General features: G+C 38.1%; 1 protein-coding gene across 1 annotated transcript in view; it reads right to left on the reverse strand.

The window, feature by feature from the left end:
* The window catches only part of LOC128639521 (pre-mRNA 3'-end-processing factor FIP1-like), a 160,245-nt gene that overhangs the window by 103,150 nt on the left and 31,340 nt on the right, over positions 1 to 25,755 (reverse strand). Inside the window, exons 3-4 of the mRNA XM_053691664.1 lie at positions 13,813 to 13,870; positions 13,599 to 13,654 (exon numbers count right to left, since the gene is read on the reverse strand). Of these exons, the coding sequence (XP_053547639.1) occupies positions 13,599 to 13,654; positions 13,813 to 13,870 (114 nt within the window). The remainder of the gene's footprint in view (positions 1 to 13,598; positions 13,655 to 13,812; positions 13,871 to 25,755) is intronic.

The raw sequence follows: 25,755 nt of genomic DNA on the forward strand, positions 1-25,755 counted from the left end.
TATATATATATATATAAAACTCCTATAGGATGTTCTTGTGTCACTACCCATACTCCAAAGATATTTCTCTGTCCAGACAGTAGCTCTGAGGGGAAACTGGGGCTCAAATCTGTATGATCCCCCTTCTCACAAATACCTGGAGCACCTTACTTCTTCACCTTCCTCCTGCGATGACAAAGACAAGACTAGTTTCCAAAAAGATGGGAGGAGTTTTAAGGGCTGTTGGAGTTTTGGGATCTTTGCTTCCTCCTAGTTGCCAGGAGTATAATTCCCAGGAGTAATGGATCGTGGACTCTCACCACCTTTATAAAATAAATATTTTTAAATGTATCTAATCTATGTTAGAGAGATTGCAGGAATATCCCATGTAAGATTATACTGGGACAATATATTCAGATCCAATGTGAAAGTAGTGAATTGCCAAGAAGAGAAGTGAACAGTTCATGATCACGTGCTAAACAATTAGTTCAACAATTCTGGAAGTCTTGAGAAATCACAATCCATCAAATTTTGGTGAAAAGAGTAAAAATATATGTCATACAGTATATATAGAAATATCACTATTTACAGAAAGGAACATTTGATCAATTTATCTCAACTGAGTTTTATTGTTAAAGGGATACTGTAGTCAAAATTAAACTTTTATGATTCAGATAGAGCATGCAATTTTAAGTAACTTTCTAATTTACTCCTATTATCAATTTTTCTTCATTCTCTTGCTATCTTTATTTGAAAAAGCAAGAATGTAAGCTTAGCAGCAGGCCCAATTTTAGTTCAGCACCTGGTTAGCACTTGCTGATTGGCGGCTACATTTAGCCACTGATCAGCAAGCGCTACCCAGGATCTAAACCAAAAATGGGCCAGCTCCTAAGCTTAGATTCCTGCTTTTCAAATAAAGATAGCAAGATAACAAAGAAAATTTGATAATAGGAGCAAATTAGAAAGTTGCTTAAAATTGCATGCTCTAGAGTTCCGGAGGAGGAGCCCAGGTGTATGGTCATGCAAGACACCTGCTCTGATCTACCTTCCTTCAAGCCTGCTGGCGGGAAATCAGCGCCCAAACCCTCAAACCTAGGGCGGCTTGTGTAGCCAAAAATCACCGCTATCGGAACCTGCATTAGTGCCATGTCAAAGCACTAAACTGCATTTAGCAGTATCCACAAGGACCTATAAAACCTTGGCAAAATCTATCGCTCAAACTTATAAGCCATAGAATTATTACTAAACCAGCTATATTAAGTAGAGAAGAAAGTACAGAGGGGTTAATTTGTGGCTAAACCAGCACATCTACTATTCGCACCTTGCTGAACTCTTTTTTTCGGACGCTGGTGCTTACAAGCAGACTCATTAGTTCCAAGGACGGAACTCTACCCGAATCCCTAACAATAGAAATTGGGTACCGACTAAAACAGCAACCACTCTAACTGACTGTTGCTATCCCAATCTTAACTTTATCTGGCCCTACGGAGCAACGGAGGCGAGCCGGCTACTCTGACTAAAACGTGACCTTTCTAGCCCCACTGACCTGGTCTGGGGCGAAGACTTCTCACTCGCTGGATAGCACTGGCCTGAATAGCAGCCGTCATACACCTTGGCCCACAGCGTTCCGAGCAACAGGAAAGACCGGAGGCGCAGTGATACTCTGGGCGCCAGTTCCTATTGGCTAGGGATATCCCTCCCACCGGTGCTGCGTGAGGGATCCGGACCACGTCTCACTGAAGCGCTGGTTGGTCTGATTCAGGCAGCTGTGAACCCTCGACGCCTGGACTAGGCTCTGCTCTACTGGGTGTCTGGATTCGAGACACTCCCGGCTTCTTTTTTTGCCAGCCCTGTGCTTCCCCTCCCACCGGTGCTGCGTGTAGGGGAAGCACGGTTTTTCGGAAAGGAGGCTCCAGATATCGTACACTTCTGGCCAGGAGCTGGTAAAGTATATGAGACTCAAACTGTCCTATGTATGTACTCCCTCAATGAATTCTAGAAAACATAACATCAGCCTTTGCATGCACTCTATTTTTTTTTTTCCTGCTTTAGTAGTTAATATCTTCCCTTCCTGAAAACATATTGACTTTGCCTCTCTTACAAAAGCCTATATGCGAAATACTATCTCTGGGATGGACTTTTTATATGTTCTAGGATAAAACCCTGGGCTAAGAGCAAGGAAACGCACAGACAACAGGAAAAAGAAGGGGGAAAGATAAAGAAGAAAGGAAAGTACAAAAAGAAGGGAAAAACAGAGGGAAAGAAATATTGAACTGTTTCTTCTTCACTGAGTATTTAACCTTTTTCTATTTCTCCCTATATAATAGATTTCAATAGATCCACTAGAATCTGTTCTATACAGATAAATGTTGAAAGGTCTCCTTTAATTTAGGAGTTTTGGATATGAAAAGAAAAATATTCTTGTGAAACTCTATAAAAAATCTCCCTTATTTTCTTAAGAAATCAATATGTCTTGGAAATGTATGAAAATATAATCTGCATGAAAAATATAAAGTGTAAAAAGTTACTAAATAGTTAGGTACTGAAGAAAGGCCCTTAAAACTCAGTATTTAGAACTGTTAACTTAGACTAGTGCCTTGCTTATAAGTACCGGTAGAATAACGAATATGATGTTACTTTAAACCATCTTGGTTTGATATTTCTTATAGATACCAGGGAAGCTTGATTACAAAGTATAACATTACTAAGACAAGCTGAGAATACTTGACAAGAGAGCATCTTAATATTAAATTGGTAATACTTTTCTGGCTTCTTATCAAAGGTGCTATGGACATACATAAATAAGTTTAAATGTTTAAAGTGCAGATACATAAAAAGTTTCCTGACTAATACAGCAACGCTACCCTATTATTAACATATAAAGACACAAACATATGTGAATTATTGCTTATCTCTCTATTTTAAACTGAGTACTCTCTTTTGGGGAAGATAAGGAGTTAGAAAAGGAATGCAACATTGATATTGAACTCAGGAACATAACAAGACTAATAAAATTATTTACTATAAACTATACAGGGAGTGCAGAATTATTAGGCAAGTTGTATTTTTGAGGATTAATTTTATTATTTAACAACAACCATGTTCTCAATGAACCCAAAAAACGCATTAATATCAAAGCTGAATAGTTTTGGAAGTAGTTTTTAGTTTGTTTTTAGTTATAGCTATTTTAGGGGGATATCTGTGTGTGCAGGTGACTATTACTGTGCATAATTATTAGGCAACTTAACAAAAAACAAATATATACCCATTTCAATTATTTATTTTTACCAGTGAAACCAATATAACATCTCAACATTCACAAATATACATTTCTGACATTCAAAAACAAAACAAAAACAAATCAGTGACCAATATAGCCACCTTTCTTTGCAAGGACACTCAAAAGCCTGCCATCCATGGATTCTGTCAGTGTTTTGATCTGTTCACCATCAACATTGCGTGCAGCAGCAACCACAGCCTCCCAGACACTGTTCAGAGAGGTGTACTGTTTTCCCTCCTTGTAAATCTCACATTTGATGATGGACCACAGGTTCTCAATGGGGTTCAGATCAGGTGAACAAGGAGGCCATGTCATTAGATTTTCTTCTTTTATACCCTTTCTTGCCAGCCACGCTGTGGCGTACTTGGACGCGTGTGATGGAGCATTGTCCTGCATGAAAATCATGTTTTTCTTGAAGGATGCAGACTTCTTCCTGTACCACTGCTTGAAGAAGGTGTCTTCCAGAAACTGGCAGTAGGACTGGGAGTTGAGCTTGACTCCATCCTCAACCCGAAAAGGCCCCACAAGCTCATCTTTGATAATACCAGCCCAAACCAATACTCCACCTCCACCTTGCTGGCGTCTGAGTCGGACTGGAGCTCTCTGCCCTTTACCAATCCAGCCACGGGCCCATCCATTTGGCCCATCAAGACTCACTCTCATTTCATCAGTCCATAAAACCTTAGAAAAATCAGTCTTGAGATATTTCTTGGCCCAGTCTTGATGTTTCAGCTTGTGTGTCTTGTTCAGTGGTGGTCGTCTTTCAGCCTTTCTTACCTTGGCCATGTCTCTGAGTATTGCACACCTTGTGCTTTTGGGCACTCCAGTGATGTTGCAGCTCTGAAATATGGCCAAACTGGTGGCATCTTGGCAGCTGCACGCTTGACTTTTCTCAGTTCATGGGCAGTTATTTTGCGCCTTGGTTTTTCCACACGCTTCTTGCGACCCTGTTGACTATTTTGAATGAAACGCTTGATTGTTCGATGATCACGCTTCAGAAGCTTTGCAATTTTAAGAGTGCTGCATCCCTCTGCAAGATATCTCACTATTTTTGACTTTTCTGAGCCTGTCAACTCCTTCTTTTGACCCATTTTGCCAAAGGAAAGGAAGTTGCCTAATAATTATGCACACCTGATATAGGGTGTTGATGTCATTAGACCACACCCCTTCTCATTACAGAGATGCACATCACCTAATATGCTTAATTGGTAGTAGGCTTTCGAGCCTATACAGCTTGGAGTAAGACAACATGCATAAAGAGGATGATGTGGTCAAAATACTAATTTGCCTAATAATTCTGCACTCCCTGTATTTACGGTAGATTTCATAAGATTAAATATCTGGAAACGTTAACCCCCACCCCCATTCTTTATTAAATTTGAAAACTTTCATCTTACGAGAAAGAGATAAAGAGAACAGTCACCTAACGTTCTCTGCTCATACATTTAATATAATAAATAGATGTCTGCTGTCCTGATCATCAAGAGTTAAATATTCCTGAAAAAATTTATGTTTTTTGGTATTTAAATTGGTATTAACCTCCTGTAACTGAGCCTCTGCCATAATTTTGAATAAATTCAAATTGAACACTTATACCGATAACTAGAGTAAACCCACACCCTTACCAAACCTACACTAGCCAGTTTAGGCTAACTTAAACTCCCTTCACCACTATCCCCTTGGAGTATAATTTTTCCTCACATTCTTTCACACCAACACTTCCTCACATTCCTTTATTTTTAAACAACACATGAGAATAACGTACCTACACAGTAAACGTCTTTTCACAATCACCTCTCCCTCACTAGTATAATAAACACGTGGTCTATGGATAAATTTATTTCCACTGTACCTAAAGCACCATCACCGATTATGGCAGCTAGACACAGGGACAGGAAATCTAAAAACACTCAGGATTTAATTACTGAACCGCAATCAACCTCGCTCCATGCAGCGCCTAACCCAGAGTCTTTCAATTTTCAAAATTTGGTTGGAAGCATTACTGAAGCTCTTACACCTAAATTCGATGCCCTTCGGGCAGAGATTAAACAAGACATCTCCTCACTAACACAAGAGATCAGACAATTCTCCAATAGACTACAGGAAGTAGAACAGCGTGTGTCAGATCTAGAAGATCTAACATTAGGGCACAGCTCTAAAATAGAAACCTTAAGTAATAATACTCAAAAAATATTTGATAAATTGGAAGATCTGGAGAATCGATCCAGAAGAAATAATATACGAATAATAGGCCTCCCAGAGGACAAGTAATACGATGATCTATGTTCTTGTATATCTGACACGCTTACAAAGGCTCTTGGTATTCCTTTAACTTACCACCCAATTTTGGTAAAGAGAGCTCATAGACTTGGCACCCCTCATTTACATAATAAAAATGACAACCGCCCCAGACCAGTGATTGCAAGGCTACTTAATTTTCAGGACAAAAATATGATACTACAATATTTCAGAAAAAATCAGCCAATTCTCATAGACAAGGCCAGAATCTTAATTTTTCAAGACTTCTCGGCCTATACAGCTACTAAGAGAAGAGAGCTGGCCCCGATTTGTACCAAGTTCATACAGATAGGCCACCGTGCCACTATAATATATCCCTTTAAATTAAAAGTTGTAGCTAATGATAAAACACATATATTTGAGAAAGTTCAATTGGCTGAAAACTTTCTGAAGACCCTAAGCGCATAAGCTCACTAAGAAATGATTCTGCTGTATAATGAGGAATTAGGCCTTGTGTCCCCTTTTTCCCTTCCCTTCTTCCCCCCCCCTTTTTTTTTTTTTTTGTTTCTTCTACCTTGTTTGTTCTTTTTCTCTCTCCCCTCCCTCTCCCTCGCGTAAATGATGCAACTGACCAATAATTTAAAATTAGTGTCCTGGAATGTAGGAGGTATTTCCACTCCCATCAAACGGAAAGCGATACTCACCCACCTCCGAAAGACTAAAGCTGATATCGGCTTTTTACAGGAAACCCATCTAAATTTAGAAGAATCTTTAAAATTGAAGACACAATGGATTAGAGAAGTCTTTGCAGCACCAAGTATTGGGAAAAAGAGAGGCGTGGCCATACTGATTGGGAAAAGACCTGGGGTGATGGTTTTGCACTCTGAGGCTGACTCTGAAGGGAGATACATATTGGTAAAAATTAAAGTTTCACACACAACTTATACACTCTGTAATATATATCGACCAAATAACACTGATCCTGAATTCTGGAATATGATCCAGTCAAAACTTCTTTTAATTAGTGAAGGACACTTGATCTTAGGAGGTGATTTTAATATGGCACCAAGTTGCCCTCTAGATAGACTTAGAAATAACGCTAAACACTTAAAACAGAAAAAAGATAACTTAGACTCCAAAATAGTTAATCAAATTAAGCATAATTTAATTTTACGTGATATTTGGAGAGCTCAGAATCCTGACATACAAGATTACACCTGCTTATCAAAAGCGCATAAAACCCTTTCTAGGATTGATCTATTTCTAATAGATCAACATATACCTATAACAAAAGTAAAAGCGGATATAATGCCAATTCTTTTATCTGATCACGGTCCTATGTCTCTTGAACTTTATCTTGATCACTCCAAACCTAAATTATCACGATTCTTTTTGCCCTATCATCTAACTCCAGATCTAAAATTTAAAAACTGGATCAAAGACAAATTCACTGAATATCTTAACTTTACCAAAGAATATATACAGCGCCCAGATATATTTTGGGAAACGGCAAAGGCTGTAATTAGAGGAGAAATCATCGCCTATACTGCCAAATTAGCTAAAAAGATAAAGTTAAAGGAGAGGGAAATTAGCAATCGTCTGGTTAATTCATATAACCACTTTTTGCTTATGAAAACTCCCCAAAATTGGGCAAAATATGTCCGCGCTAAATCTATTAGAGATACTTTCCTAATGACTCAAGAAGCCAATAGAGAAATTAGGTTCCAGGCTAAATTATACAGATTTGGCAACAAATCTGGAAAAATGTTAGCCAAAATGGTTAAAAACTAAGGAAAAAAACCATCGATAGAAAGACTATCTCATCAGGGGAAGCAGATAATGAAACCAGAAGAAATACTAGATGTATTCACTCAATATTATCGTAATATTTATACATGTAGAGGATACGATATCGTCCAAGCATCAGAGTTCTGGAGCAAAATTACTTATCCTACAGCTACGACTGAACATACATAGTAACATAGTAGATAAGGTTGAAAAAAAAGACTGAAGTCCATCGAGTTCAACCTATACAAATCTAAAATACTTACAAAAAGCTCCAGTTAAGCTTAAATAACCCCATTAAAATGTGACCCATTTAATACTAGCAATCATATCCATGAATTTTGTTTGTATGCAGAAACTTATCCAGACTATTTTTAAATGTATCTATGGTATTGGCATTCACTACCTCCTTTGGTAATGAGTTCCACAATTTTATTGCTCTCACAGTGAAAAAAACGTTTCCGTTGCAGGAGATTAAATCTCCTTTCCTCCAACCTTAAATTATGACCTCTTGTCAGAAACAATTTTCTTGGAATAAAGAGAGCTTCTGCCATCTCTGTATATGGGCCTTGAATATATTTATATAAAGTAATCATGTCACCTCTCAAGCGCCTTTTTTCTAAAGAAAACAGACCCAGTTTGGCTAGCCTCTCCTCATAGGTTAATTTCTCCAATCCCCTTATTAGCTTTGTGGCCCTTCTCTGAACTTTTTCTAGTTCTGCAATATCTTTTTTAGCAATTGGTCCCCAGAACTGCACTCCAAACTCAAGGTGAGGTCTTACCAGGGCTTTATATAATGACAGAATTATGCTTTCCTCCCTTGAATCAATGCCTCTTTTAATACATGCTAGTATTTTATTAGCCTTTGAAGCCGCTGCCCTGCATTGTGCACCCATCTTTAGCTTGTTATCTATTACTACTCCCAAATCCCTTTCCTCCTGTGTTTGGCTAAGTCTTGTCCCATTTAAAAAATACGTAGCCTGCTTATTTTTACTTCCAAAATGTAGAACCTTGCATTTTTCCGTATTAAATCTCATTTTCCATTCACTTGCCCATAGTTCTAATTTTAGCTAATCCCTTTGTAAAGACAGTTCGTCCTGCTCTGACCTTATGACCTTACTTAACTTAGTATAATCTGCAAAAATAGAGATGTCGCTATTTAATCCTTGCTCCAAGTCATTTATAAAAATATTAAAAAGAACAGGGCCCAGTACTGATCCCTGGGGGACGCCACTGATTACCTTTGTCCAATCTGAGTATGATCCATTTACTACTACTCGTTGCTCCCTATCTTTTATCCAGTTATTTATCCATGAGCTAACATTTTCAGCTATTCCCAGTCCCTTAATTTTGTGCATTAATCTCTCATGTGGCACTGTATCAAATGCCTTTGCAAAATCTAAGTATATCACATCCACTGATTGCCCTTTATCTATATTTTTACTTACTTCCTTGTAGAATCTAATTAGATTAGTTTGACATGATCTATTTCTCCTAAAGCCATGCTGATTAGAACTCATAATCTTGTTTACCCGAATATGCTCATCAATATAATCCCTTATAATCCCTTCAAATATCTTCCCCACTATTGATGTCAGACTAACTGGTCTATAGCTTCCTGGATCATCCCTGCTTCCCTTTTTGAAGAGTGGCACCACATCAGCTTTACGCCAATCCTGGGGTACCATGCCTGAGGATAATGAGTCTTGAAAAATTAAGAGTAAAGGTTTGTCTATAACAGTGCTAAGTTCCCTTAACACCCTTGGGTGTATTCCATCTGGGCCTGGAGTTTTATTTACCTTAATATTTTCCAGTTTTTTCCTGATATCCTCTAAACAAAACCCAGTTAGTGGTATGGACTGGCATGTTCTATTATGTTCAAAAGTATCATTCAATGGTTCCTCTCTTGTGTATACTGAAGAAAAAAACTGGTTTAGTACCTCAGCCTTCTCCCTGTCATTATTTATCATGCTACCCTCCACGCATTTTAATGTACCTATATTATCCTTCTTAGATTTTTTGCTATTTATGTACTTAAAGAACCTTTTAGGGTTAGACTTAGAATCCTTAGCAATTAATTTTTCATTTTCAATTTTGGCTAATTTGATTGCTTTTTTGCATGCTTTGTTACATTCCTTATAAATATTGTATGCTGAGGCTGTACTCTCAATTCTCCTATCTTAAAAGAAGAAATAGAGAAAGTAATCACTAATCTTTCCCTGAACAAAGCACCAGGTCCAGATGGGCTTCCAAATGAATTTTACAAAATTCTATCAGCTGATATAACACCCTATCTGAATAATCTTTACAATGAGGTATATATTAATAATAGGCCGGTTCTCCCCTCCTTTTCTTCTTCATTTACGACCTTGATCTTAAAAGGAGGGAAAGATCCATCACAAAAAGAGTCATACAGGCCAATTGCTCTCCTAAATTCCGACTATAAAATCATGACCGCTATATTAGCAAATAGGCTGCAATCTATCTTAATGAGAATCATTCATACAGATCAAGCTGGCTTTCTCAATAAACAAAACTCGGCGGCAAAAATTAGAGAACTTCTGGTTACAATGGACTACGTCCAGAATCTTCCTTCCTCTGAGGCGGAGAGAGTGGGCACCCCAGATTTAGCTATCTTGTCAATCGATGCTGAAAAAGCATTCGATTCGGTAATTTTTAATCATATAACATCATCTCTATCAAAATTCGGGATTAAAGGAAAGTTTTCTGATTTCTTAGTAAATTTACATACACAGTCCCACACACAATTGATAGTAAACGATGCCATTTCTTCCCTGATCAGAATAGACAGAGGAACATGTCAGGGATGCCCTTTCTCTCCGCTTCTCTTTGACATAGCGATTGAACCCTTAGCAATCATGATAAGGGAATCTCTTGACGGTATAAAAATTCGGAATTTTGAGATAAAAATTGGACTGTACGCGGACGATCTACTAATTTACCTGTCTAACACAAAACTTAACATACCAAGGCTCCTTCAAATAACAGATCACTTTGGCTCTTTTTCAGGTTACAAAGTTAACAAATCTAAATCTGAAATTTTTTGGTTGAGAAGAAATAACAGTTCTATTTCAAATACCCCATTTAGTGTGGTCTCTGAATCTTTTAAATATCTGGGCATACATATACCAACTGATTTAAAAAATCTATATAAATTTAATATAACTCCTATACTAACCAATATCAAGGAGAAATTAAAAGATTGGCAGCATCTACCATTATCTACCTCTGGCCGATCAGAATTATTTAAAATGATTCTTCTCCCTAAACTTCTTTACATTCTGCAGAATGTTCCGCTAATTTTGTTGGAGAAAGATAATCGATCTATTAATACCTGGCTTAGGCAATTTCTCTGGCAGGGAAAAAGATCTAAAATATATCTTGCCAAACTTACTGCACCAAAAGGGAGGATTAGCAGTTCCAGATGTTAGACTCTACAACCTTAGCTTCCTAGCCCGTATCATAATGGACTGGATTTTTACCAAGAACTATGTTCTTAATAATGAATTAGAATCTAACGTCTGTGAACCATATCTCCCACTAGCTATGATACACTGTTTACCAAAGAAACTCCCAATAAAGATAAAGAATCTTAAAACGATATATAATCCTATCAAGGCCTGGTGGAAGATAACTAAGTTCCTAGCAATTACTAATACTGTTTCAAATTACCTCCCCCTGATAGGGAATCCGCAATTTCCGGCAGGTATAAATTCCACAGTTTTCAATTGTTGGCACAGTAAAGATCTTAACAAGATAAGGTGTCTGATTAACAGTGACAGACAATGTGTTAAGACCTTTGAAGAACTGAAGAGCGAATTTAATCTTGATAATAAAGACTTTTTCGCGTATCTACAAATAAGACACTTTATCGCCGACTTAGTTAAAGAAGCAGGATGGCAATGGGCGCTAGGTAAGCTTGAAAACTGGCTAATTTTAAATAAAAATGGCTATATGTCTGTAACCCCATGTTATCACATACTTAATGGTAAAAAGAACGCTTCTACTTTAGATAAGATGGCAGTGATATGGTCTTCCTTAATACCTCAGAGTAACATTAATACTAAAACTCTTCAGTTATCAATTAATAAAGTGACATTGACCACTTTGTCGGCTACGTGGCGAGAGGCACATACTAGACTTCTCCACAGGGCCTATTTCACTCCGGAGAAAGGCTTCAGAGTGCATAACCATGATTTCAACAAATGCCCTAAATGTTCTTATCCGGCAGCTGATCTCACTCATATGTTCTGGCATTGTCCCAAAATTAGAAACTTCTGGAGCAAACTAGAACACTGGCTTAAAACTGCTTTAAAAGCTGAAACACTTACTTTATCACTATACCAAATCATATTATGCTTAAATAGAGAAGATATCTATCAAAATAATGAAAAGTTAATAAATCTCTCTATCCTAGCCTCTAGATACCTGATCTGTAAAAAGTGGAAAATGAGAACACTGCCGACGATCACTGAAGTCAAGAATTATTTAAAAAAACAGTGCGTACTAGAACAAAAAGACACAAACATTGACAAGGAAACGGATATAAAAAACTTTTTTAGCAAATGGGCAGCGTTCATAAAAACATTTCACGAAAGGGAAATCGATTATCTGATCTTTCCATTTAAAAACTAAGAAATAGTTCTCCTTGGTATTTGGTAACTAGGGAGGGAGGGGAGTGAGCTTCTAATACCTTTCTCCTTTGTTTTTTTCCCTCCATCAAGATGATTAGCTCCCACTTTTTTTTTTTTTGTTTGTGTATGTTTGTCTTATTGTTCTTATATGTTATATTTTCCCCGACTGTACGAAATGTCATGAAGGGCAGATTGCCCGTGAAAAATTGCCTTGTAGGAGGGGAGAAAGGAAAAAATAAAAAACCTTCCCAGCAGAACACACAACTTAACTTAGTAAAATGTTGGTAGCAATGATAAATATTTCTTTTACTTTTTTTTTTCTTCTGTTTTTCTTGCAAATACAGGATGTATGTATTCTTTCTTATTAGCCCTGCGTGGCACAACATATGATTTTTTGTTTCTCTGTATGCTCTGCTGGCTATAAATACAAAATTTAAAAAAAAAAATTGCATGCTCTATCTAAATCATAAAAGTTTAATTTTGACTAGACTATTCCTTTAAATCTTTTTTTCAAATGGCATAGTTTAAATAGCAAATACGCTAAACAGGTCTTGTACATAAAATAAAGCATCTTTATATTTAAAAAGATTCAGTGGAATACAACTATTATAACAATTAAAAAAACACACAGAAAAAAAAAAACACACGGTAGTTAGGGTAAATAACCAGATAATTTAAACCACCATAACCAGGGACGAAACTACAGGGGGTGCAGAGGTCGCAACTGCGACTGGGCCCCTGAGGGTGGTGGCCCAGCTTCAAAAAAAATAAAAAATGTTGACCTGCCACTGCCTGCACTGATATCATGTGAGTGTGACATGATGCCTCACTAGTGTCTCTGACTACAGGGGTTAGTGTTTCTGTTTTACCCATTGGTGTTTATGTGTGTGTGTGTGTGTGTGTGTGTGTGTGTGTGTGTGTGTGTGTGTATGTGTGTATGTATGTATGTGGCTGTGTGTGTGTTTCTGCATGTATGTGTGTATGTTTGTGGAACCAGCAAAATACAGACCTTGTTACTACAGCATGGGGGGAGGGGGTAAACAGTGTCACTATACAGTACCACTATATACAGTACGGGGGGCTGGACCATATCACAGACAACTGTGGTCACTTTATAAGTACTGGGGCGGGTAGGGTCAGGCCAGCCATCTCACCAGCAGATTACAGACTGTGTCACTAACTCACTATATACAGTACTGGTGGGTTAAACAGTGTCACTATATACAGTAATAGGGGACCATCTCACAGACCGTGGGCCCTGTGGTTTCTAGTTACGCCTCTGGCCATAACAAATATTGAAAACCAACAAGAGACACTAAAAGATAACTATGAGTGTACTAGATGATTTATCATCAGGAGTAAACATCATACAGTGCATGTAGATCTTGAATAATTTTACACCGTTGCCAGACTATTGTGTTTTGACAGTTTTCTGTAAAAGTGATGCATTTTTTATATAATGTGACACTGCACACTTTAAAATTGAAATACACTAAATACATATTTCAAAACAGACTGTATTCTTCTACTACCTGTATCAAGGTTCTGCTTAATGCCTGCTGTCAACTTGTGCCAATCAAATAATTTATAGACATTATTGGTATCATTATAGTTATACATTATTATAGTAAAAAAAAAAAAAAGTTGTAATGTTAACTTACCTGCAGGGTTGAAGCTGTGTTGCGGAGGTGGCCTGCTGTTGTAGGCATTTGGGGGTCTTAATGATAAAGAAATAAGTTAGTGGCAATACATTATTACTCAGTAGTATTACTATTATTAAAGCTCTCTAGATCTAGAAAGTCCATTTGCTCATAGGCAAAGATTACTAAACAAATACAGAAGTGATTGCATGTTCTCATATTTAGTTCAACTTACCCATTAAGCGATGGCATGTGGACAGATGGTGGAGGAATCAGTGGAGGGGGAAGTAAAGCTGAAAAGATAAGTATTATTTTATTTGTAAAACACAGTATGTACATGCGGAAATCTTTAAAACTATCATATTTTTGCAAAAATACCAGCTTTTAAATATATAATGCATGTGTGCAAAAAAAGGTTGCTCATGATCTCTCTGTGTGTATCCATGGGCTGACCAGTAGATTACAACAGTGTTTCTCAACCGCGGTCCTCAAGTACAGGCCAGGTTTTCATTATAGCTGAACCAGTGCATGGTGAAGTTATCAGCTGATCAGTAACCATGGTTACTAACCTGCTCTCACCCATCTGCTGATTATTTCACCAGTGCACTGGTTCAGTTATAATGAAAACATGACCTGTTGGGGTACTTGAGGATGGTGGTTGAGAAACAATGGATTACAGGACTGTGCAATTTCCCATTTTAACCACATGCAGTAGAGAGAATACAGCCTCTAATTGGCAATATCTTAATGTGTTTTGCACAGGAATATTCTGTACCACTAAAGTAGCCTCAAGGGAAAGTAAAGAGTAATTTTGTGCTTACCATTAAATTGCTGTCTTCACATTCTGAGTGACAGAAATGAGGCAAGCAATGATTTGTAACCATTGGAATAAAAGAGACAGTAAACACCTTGAGATTTTAATATAACATGTTTAGGTATTTATAGTAAAACACCTTTTTAATATATATATTAATTATTTAATTCAACCCATTTCATGTAATTTAGCTCTGAATATTTTCTAATTCTCAGAACTGAAAAAGCATCTCTACCGCCTTCTTAAGGTTAACCTTGCAACATATCATTCGTTGATTGGCTTTAACACCTTAAAGACCACCGATGTACCCTATACATCGGCTGTCGTTCAGATGCGCACGTGTGCCGTAAATAGCGCAGGTTCTGCAGATGTTGGCAAGACCGCCCTATATCTGCATGCTTCCTGAATTGAGGCATGCAGTTCTAGCACACTTTCACCACTGTCGGCAAAGCTGAGCGCTTGTAAAACCCTTTTAGACTGCAGGGTACCTCAGTCATTAAGAGGTTAAAATATAAGCACTGCCAAACAATGCACTTTATACTAATATGAATGTGGCTAGCCTTGTTGTCTGCTGACCCCAGTCCTGATTGGTTCCTACAATTAAGGCAAGTGGTAGGTGGAGTTTGGCAACTTGTTTGCAGTTTGTTTTAAAAGGTTTAGACTAAGATAATATGTTATTCTATACTAAAACAACAAAGGTGTATTGTAATTACAAGGAGTATACCGTCCCTTTAATATTAAAGCAGCCACTTAAAGAAAGACAGAAACTTATGACAAAGATGTATTTTTAATCTTTCCATATTTTTTGCCTGTAACCAAAATGGCCTTTTCTGATAATTTTTTATAGCATTAAAAAAAAAAACACGGATTACAGCCTATGTAACACAGCAGTGTTTGAATATGTTTAAGCTCCCCAACTAGGGTTGCCACCCGTCCCTTAAAATACAGAACACTTATAAGTTACACATGCTGCAGGGTGTGCAGGGAGGAATATGAATAGTGCTGTCCAGAAACACAATACACGTTCCTCCCTGCACACCCTGCAGCATGTGTAATTCATAAGTGTCCAGGAAAACATGGCTGAGGTGGCAACCCTATCCCCAACATGCAGTAACATCTGAATCTCCTACATTTGGATTAGCTAAATGCATGAAAAAAATAAAAGTAGCAGTTGTGTGAGCTTTAGAGATGTGCATTGAAATCTAAAAGGTAATTAACTAATGGGCATGGGATCAGATACTTATATTATTCCCCCATTACTGATATTCATGTAATCTCAGCGCTGTGAATTGACAAAATTAAGGAACCACAAACTAGTGTAACTGAAGGAAAAACAGCAATGATCCCTGACAGAAGAATTCTAACAGCCACTATAGACAGGGAATATATGAGAAGCAACTCTTAAAAGGAACATGATACTTAACACATTTGTACCATTTTATTCAGAATGTTTCAAAACATATTACATTGCTTTGTTTTGTTGAAAAAAAAATCTGTCCTCAGACTTCCCTAACATTTTGAGGATATCTGAACTTAAGCACAGGTGAAATAATCAGATGATTAGTAACCATGGTGATTTTACCTGCTTTCATCCAAGGTAATCCTGAAAATCTAGCCTATTGGGGGAGGCCTGAGGACAGGTTAGAAAACCAGTGAGATAGAGCATGCTATTTTAAATAATAATTTGCAATTGACTTTATTATCAAATTTGCTTAATTTTCTTGATGTCATTTGTTGAAGGAGCAGCAATACGCTACTGGGAGCAAGATGAGCACATCATGTGAGCAATAACAAGAGACATATGTGCAGCCACCAATTACTGGCTAGCTCCCAGCAGTACAATGCTGCTACTGAGCCTACCAAAGTATTATTTTCAACAAAGGATACCAAGAGAATGAAGCATATTTGAGGATAGAATTGGAATGTGGTTTTAAATGTACATGCTCTATCTGAATCATGGAAGCTTAATTTTGACTTTACTTTCCCTTTATATGTAAACAGCTTTTGTTATAAAATAATAATAATCAGGCAGCAGGCTTTAGACCTTTTGAGTATCATGTACCTAAAAGTCACTCAGACCTTTAAGTCATTCAAGTTGAAAGACGCGACTTGTCAATTCAACCTTAAGAGTATCTTTATTTGCTTAACTTGCATAAAAAGGAACATATTCATCTTTGAAGAGCATTGGCCCCAGATAGAGCAACTTTCTAATTTATTTTATTATCAAATTTCCTTTGTTCTCTTGCTATCTTTTGCTGAAAAGCAGGGATGATAGCTCAGTAGTGTGCACGTGTCTGAAGCACTATATGGCAGCAGTTTTTCAAGAATGTTACTCTTTTGCAAGAGCACTAGATGGCAGCACTATTTCCTGCTAGGTAGTGCTCCAGACACCTACCTATGAATTTCTTAAAAACGAACACCATGGGAATGAAGCAAATTCGATACTAGAAGTAAATTTGAATAGTTTTAAATTGTATGCTCTGTCTGAATCACAACATAAAATTGTATGCTCTGAATCACAACATAAAATTGTATGCTCTGTCTGAATCACAACATAAAATTGTATGCTCTGTCTGAATCACAACATAAAATTGTATGCTCTGAATCACAACATAAAATTGTATGCTCTGTCTGAATCACAACATAAAATTGTATGCTCTGTCTGAATCACAACATAAAATTGTATGCTCTGTCTGAATCACAACATAAAATTGTATGCTCTGTCTGAATCACAAAAACACAATTTATGCTTACCTGATAAATGTATTTCTCTTGTGGTGTATCCAGTCCACGGATCATCCATTACTTGTGGGATATTCTCATTCCCAACAGGAAGTTGCAAGAGGACATCCACAGCAGAGCTGTTATATAGCTCCTCCCCTAACTGCCATATCCAGTCATTCGACCAAAAACAAGCCGAGAAAGGAGAAACCATAGGGTGCAGTGGTGACTGTAGTTTAAATTTTAAAATTACCAGTCTTAAAATGACAGGGCGGGCCGTGGACTGGATACACCACAAGAGAAATAAATTTATTAGGTAAGCATAAATTGTGTTTTCTCTTGTAAGGTGTATCCAGTCCACGGATCATCCATTACTTGTGGGATACCAATACCAAAGCTTAAGTACACGGATGAGGGAGGGATAAGGCAGGTACTTAAACGGAAGGTACCACTGCCTGTAAAACCTTTCTCCCAAAAATAGCCTCCGAAGAAGCAAAAGTATCACATTTGTAGAATTTTGTAAAAGTATGAAGCGAAGACCAAGTCGCCGCCTTGCAAATCTGTTCAACAGAAGCCTAATTTTTAAAGGCCCAAGTGGAAGCCACAGCTCTAGTAGAATGAGCTGTAATCCTTTCAGGAGGCTGCTGTCCAGCAGTCTCATAGGCTAAGCGGATTATGCTTCTTAGCCAAAAAGAAAGAGAGGTTGCCGAAGCCTTTTGACCTCTCGTCTGTCCAGAGTAGGCAACAAACAAATCAAAACAACAGGGTAGGTATAAGATACAACGCTCAAATCTCAAATGCTGTTCCCAAAAGGTAAGTGTACCTCCTAACATCAAACCAAAATAGAAAAAGAACAAGGGGATATGGGAACGCGCTGTACAAAACAGCATATGAGAGGTAAAGAACTATATAAGGAATGTGGATTACACAAGAGTATAATAAAAAAGTTTATATTTGTTTATAATTGTATTACAATAAGCGATGCCGGCATCTGTAACAAAGTAAAATAGTACAATTAAAATAGGATAAGAATCAACATAAAATATAAAACATCAGTGTGTAGTGCTGTAAGTAACTATAAAAATAATAATATGTTGCAAAGTAACAATGTTAAAATTTAAACAGAGTCAATGTTACCGTCCTTTCACAATCAGGCCAGTGATTAGAGTGTCTGATCCAGCTGTTTATATGAATGCAGGTATGACTTGGAAAATTCCCTCTGCGTTGTTTTTAAAACAGCGAAAAACTTGCAAGAATCTTCTGGCTTGTATCCAATGACTGTGAGTTAAATTTCAAAGACACATTCACAGCCGTATTTGCGGGATGTCCCGTGCTGTGGACCGGTTCCGGTCAGGAGGTCAAAGTGCAGGAGTAATGATAAGCAACGACAGACTTCGTTTCTTTGAAGTAAAAATGAATCAGACTGCTTTTAACAAATGTGGGTCATGGGTGGGAATTACGCATATAGAGTCAATTCATATATTAAAGAGGCTCAATGCACCGCACCTACCGCATATGTAAGTCAAGCAGTTGTATTGCAAGTGAAGTTTGTAACAGTGTCCATATTATTCAGATTCCAGTGCTGGACAGAAGAAAGTAGATCATGGGTATGATGGTATTTCCAGGAAAAAACAACTCTGTGAATTAGAGTTGGTCTCAATCATCTTACCTACTACTTAATTTCACAAGTTATGAGCAAATTTCTACGCGTTTCAGCCTAGTCAGGCCTTTATCAAGATGCTCATTATGGTCTTTCATGAATTTAAATACACTGTGGTTCTATGTGATTGGATCAGAGAGGGTCATGTGATTAGATGAGAGAAAGTCATGTGATTAGATGATAAACATATAACGAATGTTGATTAAACTGTGAAAAATCATGGTAAAACCCAGTCATATGACTTTCTCTCATCTAATCACATGACTTTCTCTCATCTAATCACATGACCCTCTCTGATCCAATCACAGAGAACCACAGTGTATTTAAATTCATGAAAGACCATAATGAGCATCTTGATAAAGGCCTGACTAGGCTGAAACGCGTAGAAATTTGCTCATAACTTGTGAAATTAAGTAGTAGGTAAGGTGGTTGAGACCAACTCTAATTCACAGAGTTGTTTTTTCCTGGAAATACCATCATACCCATGATCTACTTTCTTCTGTCCAGCACTGGAATCTGAATAATATTGACACTGTTACAAACTTCACTTGCAATACAACTGCTTGACTTACATATGCGGTAGGTGCGGTGCATTGAGCCTCTTTAATATATGAATTGACTCTATATGCGTAATTCCCACCCATGACCCACATTTGTTAAAAGCAGTCTGATTCATTTTTACTTCAAAGAAACAAAGTCTGTCGTTGCTTATCATTACTCCTGCACTTTGACCTCCTGACCGGAACCGGTCCACAGCACAGGACATCCCGCAAATACGGCTGTGAATGTGTCTTTGAAATTTAACTCACAGTCATTGGATACAAGCCAGAAGATTCTTGCAAGTTTTTCGCTGTTTTAAAAACAACGCAGAGGGAATTTTCCAAGTCATACCTGCATTCATATAAACAGCTGGATCAGACACTCTAATCACTGGCCTGATTGTGAAAGGACGGTAACATTGACTCTGTTTAAATTTTAACATTGTGTTACTTTGCAACATATTATTATTTTTATAGTTACTTACAGCACTACACACTGATGTTTTATATTTTATGTTGATTCTTATCCTATTTTAATTGTACTATTTTACTTTGTTACAGATGCCGGCATCGCTTATTGTAATACAATTATAAACAAATATAAACTTTTTTATTATACTCTTGTGTAATCCACATTCCTTATATAGTTCTTTACCTCTCATATGCTGTTTTGTACAGCGCGTTCCCATATCCCCTTGTTCTTAGACAACAAACAAAGCAGATGTTTGACGAAAATCTTTAGTAGCTTGTAAGTAAAATTTTAAAGCACGAACCACGTCCAGATTGTGTAATAGACCTTCCTTCTTTGAAGAAGGATTAGGACACAAGGATGGAACAACAATCTCTTGATTGATATTCTTGTTAGATACCACCTTAGGTAAAAACCCAGGTTTGGTACGCAGGACTACCTTATCCGTATGGAAAATCAGATAAGGAGAATCACATTGTAAGGCAGATAACTCGGAGACTCTACGAGCCAAGGAAATAGCTACCAAAAAAAGAACATTCCAAGATAAAAGTTTGATATCTATAGAATGAAGAGGTTCAAACGGAACTCCTTGAAGAACCTTAAGAACCAAATTTAAGCTCCATGGCGGAGCAACAGGTTTAAGCACAGGCTTGATTCTAACTAAAGCCTGACAAAATGCCTGAACGTCTGGAACATCTGCCAGACGCTTGTGTAAAAGAATAGACAGAGCAGAAATCTGTCCCTTTAAGGAACTAGCTGACAATCCTTTTTCCAAACCTTCCTGGAGAAAGGATAATATCCTGGGAATCCTGACCTTACTCCATGAGTAACCCTTGGATTCACACCAATAAAGATATTTACGCCATATCTTATGATAAATTTTCCTGGTGACAGACTTTCGTGCCTGTATTAAGGTATCAATGACTGACTCGGAGAAGCCACGCTTTGATAAAATCAAGCGTTCAATCTCCAGGCAGTCAGTCTCAGAGAAATTAGATTTGGATGGTTGAAAGGACCCTGAAGTAGAAGGTCCTGTCTCAGAGGCAGAGTCCATGGTGGAAAGGATGACATGTCCACTAGATCTGCATACCAGGTCCTGTGTGGCCAGGCAGGCGCTATCAAAATCACTGATGCTCTCTCCTGCTTGATCTTGGCAATCAGTCGAGGGAGCAGAGGAAACGGTGGAAACACATAAGCCAGGTTGAAAGACCAGGGCGCTACTAGAGCATCTATCAGCGTCGCCTTGGGATCCCTGGACCTGGATCCGTAACAAGGAAGCTTGGCGTTCTGGCGAGACGCCATGAGATCCAGTTCTGGTTTGCCCCAATGATGAATCAATTGTGCAAACACCTCCGGTTGGAGTTCCCACTCCCTCGGATGAAAAGTCTGACGACTTAGAAAATCCGCCTCCCAGTTCTCTACACCTGGGATATGGATAGCTGATAGGTGGCAAGAGTGAATCTCTGCCCAGCGAATTATTTTTGAAACTTCTAACATCGCTAGGGAACTTCTTGTTCCCCCTTGATGGTTGATGTAAGCCACAGTCGTGATGTTGTCCGACTGAAATCTGAAGTACCTCAGAGTTGCTAACTGAGGCCAAGCCTGAAGAGCATTGAATATCGCTCTCAGTTCCAGAATATTTATTGGAAGGAGTGTCTCCTCCTGAGTCCACGATCCCTGAGCCTTCAGGGAGTTCCAGACTGCACCCCAACCTAGAAGGCTGGCATCTGTTGTTACAATTGTCCAATCTGGCCTGCGAAAGGTCATACCTTTGGACAGATGGACCCGAGATAGCCACCAGAGAAGAGAATCCCTGGTCTCTTTATCCAGATTTAGTAGAGGGGACAAATCTGTGTAATCCCCGTTCCACTGACTGAGCATGCATAGTTGCAGCGGTCTGAGATGTAAGCGTGCAAACGACACTATGTCCATTGCCGCTACCATTAAGCCGATTACTTCCATACACTGAGCCACCGAAGGGCGCGGAATGGGATGAAGAACACGGCAGGAATTTAGAAGCTTTGATAACCTGGACTCCGTCAGGTAAATTTTCATTTCTACAGAATCTATCAGAGTCCCTAGGAAGGAAACTCTTGTGAGTGGGGATAGAGAACTCTTTTCCTCGTTAACTTTCCACCCATGCGACCTCAGAAATGCCAGTACTACGTCCGTATGAGACTTGGCAATTTGGAAGTTTGATGCCTGTATCAGGATGTCGTCTAAATAAGGGGCCACTGCTATGCCCCGCGGCCTTAGGACCGCCAGAAGCGACCCTAGAACCTTCGTAAAGATTCTTGGGGCTGTAGCTAATCCAAAGGGAAGAGCTACAAACTGGTAATGCCTGTCTAGAAAGGCAAACCTGAGAAACCGATGATGATCTTTGTGTATCGGAATGTGAAGATAAGCATCCTTTAAATCCACTGTAGTCATATATTGACCCTCCTGGATCATAGGTAGGATGGTACGAATAGTTCCATCTTGAATGATGGAACTCTGAGGAATTTGTTTAAGACCTTTAGATCCAAAATTGGTCTGAAGGTTCCCTCTTTTTTGGGAACCACAAACAGATTTGAGTAAAAACCCTGTCCCTGTTCCTCCTTTGGAACTGGATGGATCACTCCCATAACTAGGAGGTCTCGTACACTTTGTAAGAATGCCTCTCTCTTTATCTGGTTTGCAGATACTTGTAGAAAAAGCAGGCAGGTGACAGCAGATATAATATTCATTTATTAAGGAGGTAAAAAAGGCAACGTTTCGGGATTAGTCTCCCTTATTCATGCCATACCTGATACAAACTAACAAGTGACTTATATACATGTGTACCACTAGGTGGAGCTCAAGTGTATTTAACTCTTTCTTATCAAACACTTAACTTACTCATAACTAAGCTTACATTGATACATTTCCTATTCTGTATACATTGCAGTGTATCCATGATTAGTAAAATTACGAATTTCTTATCAAACTTTCACAACAATTATAATTTACATCTTATCAATAATAATCATAGAAATACTGTAAGGTCCCAGTCTCTATTTAAACCTTTAGGCTCCAGACTCCCTAATTCATATATCCAATAAGCTTCTTTTTGTTTTAATAGAATTTCTCTATCCCCCCCTCTACGTGGAATATCAACTTTGTCAATTATTTGAAATTTCAATTGACTTATAGAGTGGTTTGCTTTTATAAAATGGGCAGCTAGAGGAGCTTTCACATTGCCAATTCTAATATTGCTCTTATGTTCAATTATTCTTTCCTTAGCGGATCTGGTAGACTCCCCTATATAAACCCCCCCACATGGACATTTAATCATATATATTATGAAAGTGGTCAAACATGTAAAATAACCTTTGCCAGTGTGAGGGTGATAGAAAACTGACCCTTTACTCATGTTGCTACAACAGGAACACCCTAGACAGGGATAGCAACCTGTATTTTTTGTAGTAATATACCTAGGTTTATTTTTGTTTTTAGTGCTAGGACCAATGTCAGCTTTGACCAATTTATTTTGGATATTACTACTTCTTTTAAAAGCAGACATAGGAGGGCTCTGAAATTCTATAATAGATGGATTACAATCAGACAAAATATTCCAGTGTTTCCTAATGATGCGCTGTATTTCATTACTCTGTGCATTATATTCTGTTACAAGGATAAGTCTATCTTTCTGATTGTCTTCCTTCTTTGCTCTATCCTTAGGGTGCAATAAATCTATTCTTGGAATCAATTTTACAGTCTCAATTTCTTTCTTAATTAGACTATTGGGATAACCCCTTTCCAGAAATCTCTCACCCATCTCAGTCAATCTCTTATTTAATGTTTTCTCATCTGAGACAATTTTGCGCACTCGCAACATTTGACTCTGGGGTAGAGATTTCAGGAGTGAAGGCGGATGAGCACTTTCAAAGCGCAAAAGACTATTTCGGTCAGTTTTTTTCTTAAATAAATCAGTTTTAAACTGATTGCCAGATTTCATTACTCTCACGTCCAGGAAATCAACCACCTCCTCACTCCAAGTCAATTTCAATTTGATATATCTTGATGATGAATTTAAATCATTCACAAACCTTTCAAGGGTTCCAACGTCGCCCCACCAAATGCCGAAAATATCGTCAATATACCGCCACCAGGTGGCGCCATATTGAACAAATAATTCGTTACAAAAAACAAATTTTTCCTCAAAGAGGTTCATAAAAATATTTGCATAATTTGGGGGACGTTGGAACCCATGGCGGTACCTTGGAGTTGGAGGAAATAGTCATCCTGAAAGAGAAAGTAGTTCCCACATAGTATAATTGTCAGAAGCTGGATAAAAAAATCTATTTGTGCAGAGGTGTATTGAGTGTCGTTTCTTAATGTGTTTTCTACAGCATCAATGCCACTTGAATGTTTTATATTAGTGTAGAGACTCTCTACATCTAAACTAAACATAATAAATTTACTACTAGGGAGATCTAAGGAGTCCAATTTGCATAAAAAATCGTTAGTATCTTTAATAAAGGAACTGGAGCGTTCAACATAGGGCCGTAAGATCTTATCCAAAAATATTGAAATATTTGTAAAGACTGAATTGGTACTTGCAACAATAGGACGCCCTGGAGGGTTTTTAATGTCCTTATGTATTTTGGGTAGAACATACATTACAGGTGTATATGGATTATCTACCTGCAGAAAAGAAACAACATCTTTACCTATTATCCCTTTGTTTTCAGCCTTTAAAATGATCATTTTAATTTCTTTTTGTATTTTAAATACAGGGTTATGATTAAGTTTCTTATATATTGCCTTATTATTCAATTGATTTTTAATTTCATCAATGTAGGCCTTTTTATCTAACACCACTGTTGTTCCTCCCTTGTCCGCTCTTTTTAAAATAATTTCAGGGTGTCCCTGTAAATTCTTTAGGGCTAAGTGATGGTCTACAGTCATGTTATTACCCATCTGTTTAAAGGTGTTTCCATTTTTTCTGTATTTCTCCACTTTCGTTTGTAATTTTAAAATATCCCTCTGAACTAGAGTTGAAAAAGTCCCTATACTGTGATTATTTACAATGGGGTTAAATTTACTTTTCTTTCTTAACCCAAGCTGTTTTAAATGGATCGTTGGATTCTCATTATTTAAATTCACATTTTCTGCCCAATTCAAAGTTTTTAACTTTAGAGTTCTTATAAATCTATGCAGGTCTTTTTGCAACTGAAAAAAATTACAATTTTTTACTGGGCAGAAAGAGAGACCCTTGTTTAACAATTCCAGTTCAGGTATAGAGAGTTCATGTTTAGAAATGTTAATGACGTTATTCTTGTATGTCTCTGGTGGGGTGTGTGTTGGTATGACAGTCTCAACATCATTGCTTACCCCTGGTGACCGGACTTCTTCTTGTTTATCATCATGGTGGTTCCCATTTAATGTCCTCATCTTGGACGTAATGGTCGTGCTGTCTTCTTTTTGGTATCCTTCTTTGTTTCCTTTGAGCTGCCGCCGATGTTTGCGCCCACCTCGTCTCTGTCTGGGTCTGACTCCCCTGGCGATGAATCTTGTGATTCTGTGCTGCTGCCGCTTAGCGTCGGCCCATGGCTCTGACGTCTTCTGGTGCGCGGCGTGTATCTCCGTTGCAGATAATTGTGAAAGGTGAAATCTCCCTTTTGGGGGGGAAGCTTTGAAGTCCAGAAGATATCCCTGGGATATAATTTCCAACGCCCAGGGATCCTGGACATCTCTTGCCCACGCCTGGATGAAGAGTGAAAGTCTGCCCCCTACTAGATCCGTTACCGGATAGGGGGCCGTTCCTTCATGCTGTCTTAGAGGCAGCAGCAGGCTTTTTGGCCTGCTTACCTTTGTTCCAGGTTTGGTTTGGTCTCCAGACCGTATTGGACTGAGCAAAAGTTCCCTCTTGTTTTGCATTAGAGGAAGTTGATGCCGCACCTGCCTTGAAGTTTCGAAAGGCACGAAAATTAGACTGTTTGGCCCTTGATTTG

Source organism: Bombina bombina, chromosome 1, assembly GCF_027579735.1.
Source record: "Bombina bombina isolate aBomBom1 chromosome 1, aBomBom1.pri, whole genome shotgun sequence".
NCBI lineage: Eukaryota > Metazoa > Chordata > Amphibia > Anura > Bombinatoridae > Bombina > Bombina bombina.